Consider the following 11,889-nt stretch of genomic DNA (forward strand, 5'->3'; position numbering starts at 1 on the left):
GCCTATCTCAGGCGTCATTGGGCATCAAGGCAGGATACACCCTGGACGGAGTGCCAACCCATCGCAGGGCACACACACACACTCTCATTCACTCACGCAATCACACACTACGGACAATTTTCCAGAGATGCCAATCAACCTACCATGCATGTCTTTGAACCGGCGGAGGAAACCGGAGTACCCGGAGGAAACCCCCGAGGCACGGGGAGAACATGCAAACTCCACACACACAAGGTGGAGGCGGGAATCGAACCCCCAAACCCTGGAGGTGTGAGGCGAACATGCTAACCACTAAGCCACTGTGCCCCCGATATTTGCAATTAACATCAAGAATTATAGGGTGAATTCAGATATTGTAACAGGTGTTGAATTGACATATTTTTTAAACATATCTGTCATCTATAAACCAAAATGTTAAATCCTCAAGGACATTTTGTAGGTTTAGCTCTGATCGAAGTCATAAGCAAAATTTCTCTAACAGCTCCATGATGCACAAAGATCCAAAATGGTTTGAGGCAAGGAGAGATTATTTATAACAGAATCCTCCACTAACAACTGCACCCCCTCTCAGGCAGGTCACATACTGTCAATAATTGTAAAATACATCAGATCTTTGTTATTTTGTGTTAACTGAACCTTACCATAGGAATATATACTAAGATGATGCAATTTGTTTGGTAATTATGCATAAATATCATCTTAATATCCATATCAGGACTGATGCCTCTATAGTACTTAAAGACACAAAAGGTAAATACCATTTCTCCTAAGTATCCATGCTTGGTAATTTAGGGAATTTTGAAAATTAATAAAAACAATTTGAATAATAAAATCATATACATAAATTTCTGAATCTAAAGTTTTGACATGATTTAAAAATGTGCAATATACATGGTAAGTTTTATCAAGCTTACAGTTTGATGCTTACCACAACCTTTTACATAAATTAAATCATGTTGTTTCTGTTAGAAAACAAAAAGGAATTCTGTCTCAATTGACTTGATTTCCCAGTACTTGAATTTACACTTTTTTGTACACGATTTGTTTTCCGCACATACTTATTGTCTAATTATTTTGAAAACATATATTTTATTACCAAGTGTCAACACAAAAGCATGTAACAACTGAAAATAATTTTAATAATAATAATTAAGAAACTAACAATTTATTTACTTTGCCACAACTGATTTACAGAAATCACTATCACACGTTCAAACAAATGTATAATACACATAATATAAATGAGGCACATATTATTGTGTTTGATATTAATTTTATACATTTACAACATTGATAAACATTTAAACATGTTAAAAGTAATATATTCAATTGTGTAAAATATTCAAATGCAATTTAATTGTAATTCAACCCTACTACTGTAGCTCTACACTTTCTCAGTGTAGTAGTGCAGGAATGTATAAGGTTCCCTTTTAAGTGCTAGTGGTACTAAACAAACATACAAATGTATATACACAAGCTGCAACAAAAGATTCTGTAGAATATTTTCTGTGTTATTGTGATACATTTTCCCTATAATATTTACATGTGCATATTAATATAACCCTGATGTATTCTTCACATAAAAAAATCAATTATTTTGAAAGACATGTCTTTCTGTGGTAAACAAGACTACCATTGATACCATCATACTAGAGACAGCAGTTTAATCTTTGACCCCTTTAAGGATTGTTTTGGTACTTCAAGGTCCATGCTTGATACTAAAGATTCTAAGTCTTTTGACACTTTCATACTGCCATATGATGTGTTTCTATTCCTAGGATATTTCGTGTCAGTAAAGTTTACTTTAGCTGAGGGCAAGGCAATGTCTGGAGGTGTACTGTCTGCTTTGAGACCTTTAGTATTAATTGTTTGTCTATGAGTGTCATAGTCAGGAATTCCAACCTCAGAATCCATTGCAGATAAGTTCAAATTTGGCCCACCCAGGTTATACTTAGCTTTTATATCAGGCTCATTAAAGTTTTGAATATCAAACGATTGTGTTGTGAATTTTGGTAACCTAAAATTACTTTGTAGACTGTCAGTGTCAATGTCAGGAGATTTTGCATCTAGTTTTGGAGCTCTGATATCAGCTTCAGGGAAGGTCATATTGCCTAAAGTCTTTGGTTCAGTTTCAGTTTTCAGGACCAATATTGGCCTTTTAATTTTACCTGATGGGACACCAATATCTAACTCAGGGACAGTAAGGTTTGGTGAATTTATTTCTCCTTTCATTTTAGGCAAAGAGAAATCCATCTCAGGTGCCTTGACTTTAGGGCCTGATAACCCAAAATCAGACAAATTAATCTTGGGTGTTTTTGTTTTCACTGCTGGTAGGTGTGCACTTGAAAGTGTCGTGCCATTAACATTAGCTTTGGGTCCATCAATGTCAAGGTCAGGACCAGTAATATCTGCATCAAATTTAGCATCACTGCCATCACCCCTAATATTGGGGCCTTTGAAATTTGGCATTTTCAGTTTTCCAGAGGGAGCATCAATGTTAAATTCAGGTTCCCTGAAATCAAAATTTGGTTCTTTAAGTGCTGGCCCCTCAATTTTACCTGTTGGAACATCAACATCTAATTCTGGGACTGTTATGTTTGGTCCTTTCATTTTAGGCACTGAAAGATCCATATCAGACTTGATTTTAGGTCCAGAGAGTCCAAAATCAGACAGCTTAATCTTGGGTGTTTTTGTTTTACCTGATGGTAGGTGCACATCTGGAAGTGTCATGCCATTAAAAGCATTTTGTCCACCAATGTCAAGGTCAGGATCAGTAATATCTGCATCAAATTTAGGAGAGGACATGCTCAGATCTGGCCCTTTCAAGTCTCCTTTAACATCAAAATCAGGTCCTTTGGAATTAGCAATGCTAAATTTGGGTGATTTCACTTTTGGGATTTTGAATTTTCCTGAGGGTCCATCAATGTCAGCATTTGGAGATTTCAAATCTAGTTTTGGACCTTTCACATCTCCTTCAGGTAAAGCCAAATTTATGTCTGGTGAACCCATTTCACCTTTAAAATTGGGACCTTGGAAAGTTGGCATTTTCAGTTTTCCTGAGGGAGCATCAGTGTTAAATTCAGGTGCCCTAATGTCAACATTTGGTTCTTTAAATGTTGGTCCCTTAATTTTACCTGTTGGAACATCAACATCTAATCCTGGGGCTGTGAGATTTGGTCCTTTCATTTTTGGCACTGACAGATTCATCTCAGGTGCCTTGACTTTAGGTCCTGAGAGTCCAAAATTAGACAAATTAAACTTGGGTGTTTTTGTTTTACTTGATGGTAGGTGCATATCTGGAAGTGTCATGCCATTAACATTAGCTTTGGGTCCATCAATGTCAAGGTCAGGACCAGTTATATCTGCATCAAATTTAGATGATGACATGCTTAAATTTGGCACTTTCAAGTCTCCCTTGGCATCAACATTGGGTCCTTTAAAACCAAGAAAGCTAAATTTGGGTGTCTTCATTTTTGGCATTTTGATTTTTCCTGAAGGTCCATCAATGTCAGCATTTGGGGATTTCAAATCTAGTTTTGGTCCTTTCATGTCTGCTTCAGGTAAAGCCAAATTCATGTCTGGTGAACCCATTTCTCCTTTAAAATTTGGACCTTTGAAAGTTGGCATTTTCAGATTACCTGTGGGAGCATCAATGTTAAATTCAGGTGCCCTGATATCGACATTTGGTTCTTTAAGTGTTGGTCCCTTAATTTTACCTGCTGGGACATCAACATCTAAGTCTGGGGCTGTGAGATTTGGTCCTTTCATTTTAGGCAGTGAGAGATCCATCTCCGGGGCCTTGGCTTTAGGTCCTGAGAGTCCAAAATCAGACAACCTAAACTTAGGTGTTTTTGTTTTACCTGATGGTAGGTGCACATCTGGAAGTTTCATGCCTTTAACATTAGCTTTGGGTCGATCAATGTCAAGGTCAGGACCACTTATATCTGCATCAAATTTAGGAGACGACATGCTCAAATCTGGCGTTTTCAAGTCTCCTTTGACATCAACATTGGGTCCTTTAAAACCAGCAATGCTAAATTTGGGTGTCTTCACTTTTGGCATTTTCATTTTTCCTGAAGGTCCATCAATGTCAGCGTTTGGAGATTTCAAATCTAATTTTGGTCCTTTCACATCTCCTTCAGGAAAAGCCAAATTCATGTCTGGTGAACCCATTTCACTTTTAAGATTGGGACCTTGGAAAGTTGGCATTTTCAGTTTTCCTGAGGGAGCATCAATGTTAAATTCAGGTGCCCCGATATCAACATTTGGTTCTTTAAGTGTTGGTCCCTTAATTCTACCTGTTGGGACATCAACATCTAATCCTGGGGCTGTGAGATTTGGTCCTTTTGTTTTAGGCAGTGAGAGATCCAGATCGGGTGCCTTGACTTTAGGTCCTGAGAGTCCAAAATCAGGCAACCTAAACTTAGGTGTTTTTGTTTTACCTGATGGTAGGTGCACATCTGGAAGTGTCATGCCTTTAACATTAGCTTTGGGTCGATCAATGTTAAGGTCAGGACCAGTTATATCTGCATCAAATTTAGGAGACGACATGCTCAAATCTGGCCCTTTCAAGTCTCCTTTGACATCAACATCAGGTCCTTTAAAACCAGGAATGCTAAATTTGGGTGTCTTTACTTTTGGCATTTTGATTTTTCCTGAAGGTCCATCAATGTCAGCATTTGGAGATTTCAAATCTAGTTTTGGTCCTTTCATGTCTGATTCTGGGAACTTAAAATTTATATCTGGTGAACCCATTTCACCTTTAATATTTGGACCTTTGATAGCTGGCATTTTCAGTTTTTCTGAGGGAGCATCAATGTTAAATTCAGGTGCCCTGATATCAACATTTGGTCCCTTAATTTTACCTGTTGGAACATCAACATCTAATTCTGGGGCTGTGAGATTTGGTCCTTTCATTTTTGGCACTGAAAGATTCATCTCAGGTGCCTTGGCTTTAGGCCCTGAGAGTCCAAAATCAGACAACTTAAACTTTGGTGTTTTTGTTTTACCTGATGGTAGGTGCACATTAGCTTTGGGTCCATCAATGTCAAGGTCAGGACCAGTTATATCTGCATCAAATTTAGGAGACGTCATGCTTAAATTTGGCGCTTTCAAGTCTCCCTTGGCATCAACATTGGGTCCTTTAAAACCAGAAAAGCTAAATTTGGGTGTCTTCATTTTTGGCATTTTGATTTTTCCTGAAGGTCCATCAATGTCAGCATTTGGAGATTTCAAATCTAGTTTTGGTCCTTTCATGTCTGCTTCAGGTAAAGCCAAATTCATATCTGGTGAACCCATTTCACCTTTAAAATTTGGACCTTTGAAAGTTGGCATTTTCAGTTTTCCTGAGGGAGCATCAATGTTAAATTCAGGTGTCCTGATATCAACATTTGGTTCTTTAAATGTTGGTCCCTTAATTTTACCTGTTGGAACATCAACATCTAATTCTGGGGCTGTGAGATTTGGTCCTTTCATTTTTGGCACTGAAAGATTCATCTCAGGTGCATTGACTTTAGGTCCTGATCGTCCAAAATCAAACAAACTAAACTTAGGTGTTTTTGTTTTACCTGATGGTAGGTGCACATCTGGAAGTTTCATGCCATTAACATTAGCTTTGGGTCCATGAATGTCAAGGTCAGGACTTGTAATATCTGCATCAAATGTAGGAGACGACATGCTCAAATCTGGTCCTTTTAAGTCTCCTTTGACATCAACATTGGGTCCTTTAAAACCAGGAATGCTAAATTTGGGTTTCTTCACTTTTGGCATTTTGATATTTCCTGAGGGTCCATCAATGTCAAGATTTGGAGATTTCAAATCTAGTTTTGGTCCTTTCATGTCTGCTTCAGGTAAAGCCAAATTCATGTCTGGTGAACCCATTTCACCTTTAAAATTTGGCCCGTTGATAGTTGGCATTTTCAGTTTTCCTGAGGGAGCATCAATGTTAAATTCAGGTGCCCTAATGTCAACATTTGGTTCTTTAAATGTTGGTCCCTTAATTTTACCTGTTGGAACATCAACATCTAATCCTGGGGCTGTGAGATTTGGTCCTTTCATTTTTGGCACTGACAGATTCATCTCAGGTGCCTTGACTTTAGGTCCTGAGAGTCCAAAATCAGACAAATTAAACTTGGGTGTTTTTGTTTTACCTGATGGTAGGTGCATATCTGGAAGTGTCATGCCATTAACATTAGCTTTTGGCCCATCAATGTCAAGGTCAGGACCACTTATATCTGCATCAAATTTAGGAGACGACATGCTTAAATTTGGCGCTTTCAAGTCTCCCTTGGCATCAACATTGGGTCCTTTAAAACCAGGAAAGCTAAATTTGGGTGTCTTCATTTTTGGCATTTTGAGTTTTCCTGAAGGTCCATCAATGTCAGCATTTGGAGATTTCAAATCTAGTTTTGGTCCTTTCATGTCTGCTTCAGGTAAAGCCAAATTCATGTCTGGTGAACCCATTTCACCTTTAAAATTTGGACCTTTGAAAGTTGGCATTTTCAGTTTTCCTGTGGGAGCATCAATGTTAAATTCAGGTGCTCTGATATCAACATTTGGTTCTTTAAGTGTTGGTCCCTTAATTTTACCTGCTGGGACATCAACATCTAAGTCTGGGGCTGTGAGATTTGGTCCTTTCATTTTAGGCAGTGAGAGATCCATCTCCGGGGCCTTGGCTTTAGGTCCTGAGAGTCCAAAATCAGACAACCTAAACTTAGGTGTTTTTGTTTTACCTGATGGTAGGTGCACATCTGGAAGTGTCATGCCTTTAACATTAGCTTTGGGTCGATCAATGTCAAGGTCAGGACCACTTATATCTGCATCAAATTTAGGGGATGACATGCTCAAATCTGGCCCTTTCAAGTCTCCTTTAACATCAACATTGGGTCCTTTAAAACCTGGCATGCTAAATTTAGGTGATTTCATTTTGGGAAATTTGAATTTTCCTGCAGGACTATCAATGTCAAGACTAGGAGAGTTCACATCTATTTCTGGACCCTTTACATCTGCTTCAGGAAAAGCCAAATTTGTGTCTGGTGAACCTATATTTCCCTCAATATTGGGAATTTTGAAATTTGGCATTTTAAGTTTCCCTGAGGGGACATCATTGTTAAATTCCCACCCATTAAAATTTGGTTCTTTAAGAGCTGGTCCTTTAATTTTCCCTCTGGGAACATCTATATCAAGCTCTGGGGATTTTGACAATTTCATTTTCCCTGAGGGAGCATTGATGTTGAATTCAGGTGCTCTGATATCAGCCTGTGGTTCTTTAATTGTTGGCCCTCTTATTTTACCTGCTGGGACATCAACATCTAACTCTGGTGCTGTGAGATTTGGTGAATTTATCTGACCTTTCAATTTAGGCAGCGAGAGATCCATATCAGGTGAATTAGATATTGAGTGTCCAAAATCAGGCATCTTGAATTTAGGCATTTTTGATTTACCAGATGGTAGGTCTATATTTGGTAGAGTCACACCCTTAAGGTCTGCTTTGGGTCCATCAATGTCAGTGTCAGGAACATCAATATCTGCATCAAAATTATGAGAGGTCCAACTCAAATCAGGCCTTTTCAAATCTCCTTTCAAATCAATGTCAGATTCTTTAAAATTTGGAAAATTAAGCTTTGGCATTTTCAATTTGGGCGTTTTCATTTTTCCTGTAGGATTATCAATGTCAATATCAGGGGAGTTCATATTCAGTTTTGGTGCCCTTAAATCAGCTTCAGGGAGAGTCACCTGAATGTCTCGGTCATCAACACCTCCTTTAGACAAATGACTTGAAAATCCAAATTTTGGTATTTTTATTTTTTCTGAGGGCGTGTCAATAGTAACATCAGCAGTTTTAAAGTCATTGCTGAGACCAGATGTATCAGTATCATCACTTGGAACTTCTAAGTTCAAATGTGGCTTTTGTAAACTTGGCAGTTTGATTCTGTCTAGTGTGTGTGCATTGATATCTGTGGTTGTGATGTCTGGTGAGTTGAATTCTCTCTTAATCTTAGGTTGTGAGAGATAAGTGTCAGGTGTTGTTATTTTATGTGCTGACAGTCCAAAATCAGGCATTTTAAACCTGGGTGTGTTCATGTTGCCTGATGATAAGCCCACATTCGGAATTGTAAGTCCGGTTTGGGAATTTGGTAGTCCATTGTTGTGGGATGACAAACTAAATTCCGGCCTTGTGACGTCTCCTTCAACATCAGTATCAGGTCTGTTAAAACTTGGATGGTTATAGTTTTCCGATTTCACTTCTATTCTTCGACCTTTCAAATCTGTGTCTGGGACATTAGTCATCCCCAGTCTCACATTTTCTTGACTTTTTCCTTTTGGATTTCCTTTAATAAACCTCTTGACTTTGGCATTGAAAAGCTTGTTGTAAGAATCCATATGTAGCTGTAGAAATATTAAATTATATTACTTTGCTTGATATGTATGTCAAATTCATTTACCACAAACTGCCACTTTAATTCTCTTTTTTATATAACTTGAGCTCTTGCGCTATGTTACTTGTTATTTTGTTAGAACCTGTTTTAAAATACAGCAATGTAAATTGCAGTTTGAACAAACCTCATCTGGAGCTTTGATCCTGTCCAAATTTCCCAAGCTTTTACTGGATTTCATGTCTGGCCTTGACAGACCTCCATTGTTATTGAATGGTTCGGTTCGTTTCAGTATGTCAATCACTTCATTCTTCATGGCACCAACAGTTCCATCTCCTGTAACGACAACAACATAAGACTTGTATACAGAATAATTAAATCAAGGTTTTCATTGTAGATATACATTCTCACTCACTCACTCACTCACTCACTCACTCACTCATTTTCTACCGCTTATCCGAACTATCTCGGGTCACGGGGAACTTCAGGCGTCATTGGGCATCAAGGCAGGACGGAGTGCCAACCCATCGCAGGGCACACACACACTCTCATTCACTCATGCAATCACACACTACGGACAATTTTCCAGAGATGCCAATGAACCTACCATGCATGTATTTGGACCGGGGGAGGAAACCGGAGTATCCGGAGGAAACCCCCGAGGCATGGGGAGAACATGCAAACTCCACACACACAAGGCGGAGGCAGGAATCGAACCCCCGACCCTGGAGGTGTGAGGCGAATGTGCTAACCACTACAGTAAGCCACCGTGCCCCCATATATACATTCTGTACCTGCACTTTTTACACTTACCATACAGTACCATAAGTGCACCACATACAGTAAGTGTGAAATTACTGAGTAGATTCCATCCGTTTCTATAGAGAGTTTGTCAGCTCCCCTCAAATATGTATGTCTAGGTACTAGGAGCCCCTAATGGACCACTGCTGACAAGATATCATTTGGGTGATGGATAATTTTCAGCTCAAACATAATACTATTTTGGTAGTGTATGAGGCAACGAGGTTTTGCTAGGATTTTTAAGCATCTGGAGACTTGATTTTTGAGAATGTGGATTCCAGATGTTGATTTACACAACTGGGCAAGAACATTTACCATCCCAAACAGTGGTTTTGCACCTGACACACTAACACCACCAAACAGACAACCATAGCCAAAGATAAAAAAAATATATAGTCAGTTTCTAAATGGTCCTTGGGTATGAGACTGACATATTATATATGCTGTATAGATGTACAGCTGAGGTGTAGTGTTGAGCCCAATATTTTAAAATAATATTTGATAATATTAATGATAATATAAAAAAAAAAATTAAATTGCTATCTGATAAATTGACATTGTTTTTTTTTAAATACAGTATCTTAATTTACCTTCTTGATATTCTTCAAGGTTGATTCCAGAGACATTCACCAATCCTTTGTCGTTATCGTCAAGCACAAGGCTATCAGACAGACTTCTTCGATGACTAATCTGAAGAGGATCAAAACACATTTTCAAGATTTTATTACAAAGTTTTGCTTTGCTTATATTTTTAAAATGAAAAAATAGTTTACATTTGAAATGTTTTTGGAATTTTCTATTCTAACATCACGAGGTAAATCGATAAAATACATTATAATATGATTAGGTACAGGTGTAAAAAAATAAATAAATACATACATACCATATTTTTACAAGAGAGTTAAGGCCTAAGCCTGTAAAAGAGAAAAAATGAAGTAGAAAAAAAATATATTATACATCTTTATGAATATAATAGTTTTCCAAACTATTACATTTGAAATATTTAAGATTTTTAACATAAACACTATAAAATGCAGCTTCCAGTTGGATGTGAGAATCCAAAACAAACGGCACAGAAGGAAATAAAAAAAGAAGGAAGGAAAGTAAGAAAGAAAGATGTGATACAAAAAAATCAAGTTAAATGGAAATCACCTCCTGTGTTCAGCAACAGGTTTCCTTAATTAAGAAGTTGTGTAATATTTCATTCCAACATTTGAATTCTTAAAACCATTTATTTAATATGCAGTGCCAATAAATGTTTCTCAATCAGAGAAAAATACATACTGTTAAATTTAATTGTAAGTCATCTGGTCTGTTATTATTTTTAATGTAATTAAATATTTTTGTATTGCCATTATTACTTATTATTTAAATGCATATACTTAATTTGCACAAATTGTATTTTTCGATTTAAAATGATTAACATAAGAAATTTCCAGATACTAAATATTGTTAGTCCTCTATATATCACAGTTTTGTTTTCTAGTAAATCACTGCATGTCGTACCCTGTATGTATGTGTATGTGACAAATAAAATTTTATTTGATTACTGTCCAAAAGAAACACAGATATTTAGCTGCGTACTGCAATACATTTATATTTCTAATTAGACAGTGCACTAAAGACTGAATTATTTATAAAATTTGTAAAATTGTTTTATTGTGCTGCTCATATTAATTCCATGTCATTCATGAAGCCAGGTCGAATACGTTTTTTTGTTAGCTAAAACAGCTCTTTGTGGACAATAGAAAAACAAACAAGGGGAAAAGAACGCATGGCTAACTTATATCAGGTCAACTTATTTTTAAATAAAAAATTTCACTAACGTAACAATGGATTCAACGTTAATCTTTTAATAGCTCTGCATTCTTTCAGGAATATTAGTGAGAGCAAAACACTGACCCGAAACCTTAAAGTATTTGTGTTGTGGTTCAGAAAAACGGGTTTGACCAGAAGAAAGGAGAATGTGTACTGAGACACACCCTCTGTGCAGGGGCAAAAGGTGCTCCTGGGATACTGTACGTAATGACACTCATGCGTATGAGCATGACTTTATATAAACATTGCCTTATCTATATTATCTTTTTCCTAACTCCACTATCAATATATGGTAAGATACGGAAAGAAAGTGTGTATATATAGGAATAACAGCATTGTTTTTAGCTTGACACAGATAACAGACATTTTAGTCATCACTTGTGCTAGATTCCTGACTCCTGCTTATCATTTTCCATATTAATGTTTGAGTGCTTCTCTTATGTCAAAGGACAATTGAGACAAAATCTGATCCAGAGTTTACATTTCAATTCAAAATCAGATGCAGAACTAAACTTTGTTATAATAGTAAATTAACCATTCTGGTTTCCTGAACATAATTACTGTAACATAATTTGTTTATTTAGAGAAGAGTACAGAATTCTGTATGCAAACTCTCAGCAGACAAATAAAGTAGTCTTACCTGTCCTTGTTTTAAGACAATTTTGTTTCAGAGCTGGATGTGTCAACGTTTCATGTTGAGATTCCACTTCAGACAGAGCGGGCCGACTATGTTTACCTCCTCTATCTGTTGGCTGTATGAGAGAGAGGCATCTTTAATGCAGCAAACATCTCAGCAGCCAACAAACAGGTTTAACCTCAATCACACAGCTTTGGACACCCTGCCAAAACCGCATAACATTTTTCCATCCAGGAAAAAAAAACTTATAAGAATACA

The 11,889-nt window shown here is 37.1% G+C and overlaps 1 protein-coding gene across 1 annotated transcript; it reads right to left on the reverse strand.

The window, feature by feature from the left end:
• Positions 1–1,184: 1,184 nt before the first annotated feature.
• Positions 1,185–11,874, reverse strand: si:ch211-69b7.6 (neuroblast differentiation-associated protein AHNAK). Its single transcript, XM_060878266.1, has 5 exons — positions 11,635–11,874; positions 10,060–10,090; positions 9,767–9,866; positions 8,563–8,711; positions 1,185–8,388 (listed from the first exon to the last, which is right to left on the reverse strand). The coding sequence occupies exons 2-5, from the start codon at positions 10,060–10,062 to the stop codon at positions 1,645–1,647; spliced, it is 6,996 nt and encodes a 2,331-aa protein (XP_060734249.1). The 5' UTR covers positions 10,063–10,090; positions 11,635–11,874; the 3' UTR covers positions 1,185–1,644.
• Positions 11,875–11,889: the final 15 nt, after the last annotated feature.

This window comes from Tachysurus vachellii, chromosome 1 (assembly GCF_030014155.1).
Source record: "Tachysurus vachellii isolate PV-2020 chromosome 1, HZAU_Pvac_v1, whole genome shotgun sequence".
Lineage (NCBI taxonomy): Eukaryota > Metazoa > Chordata > Actinopteri > Siluriformes > Bagridae > Tachysurus > Tachysurus vachellii.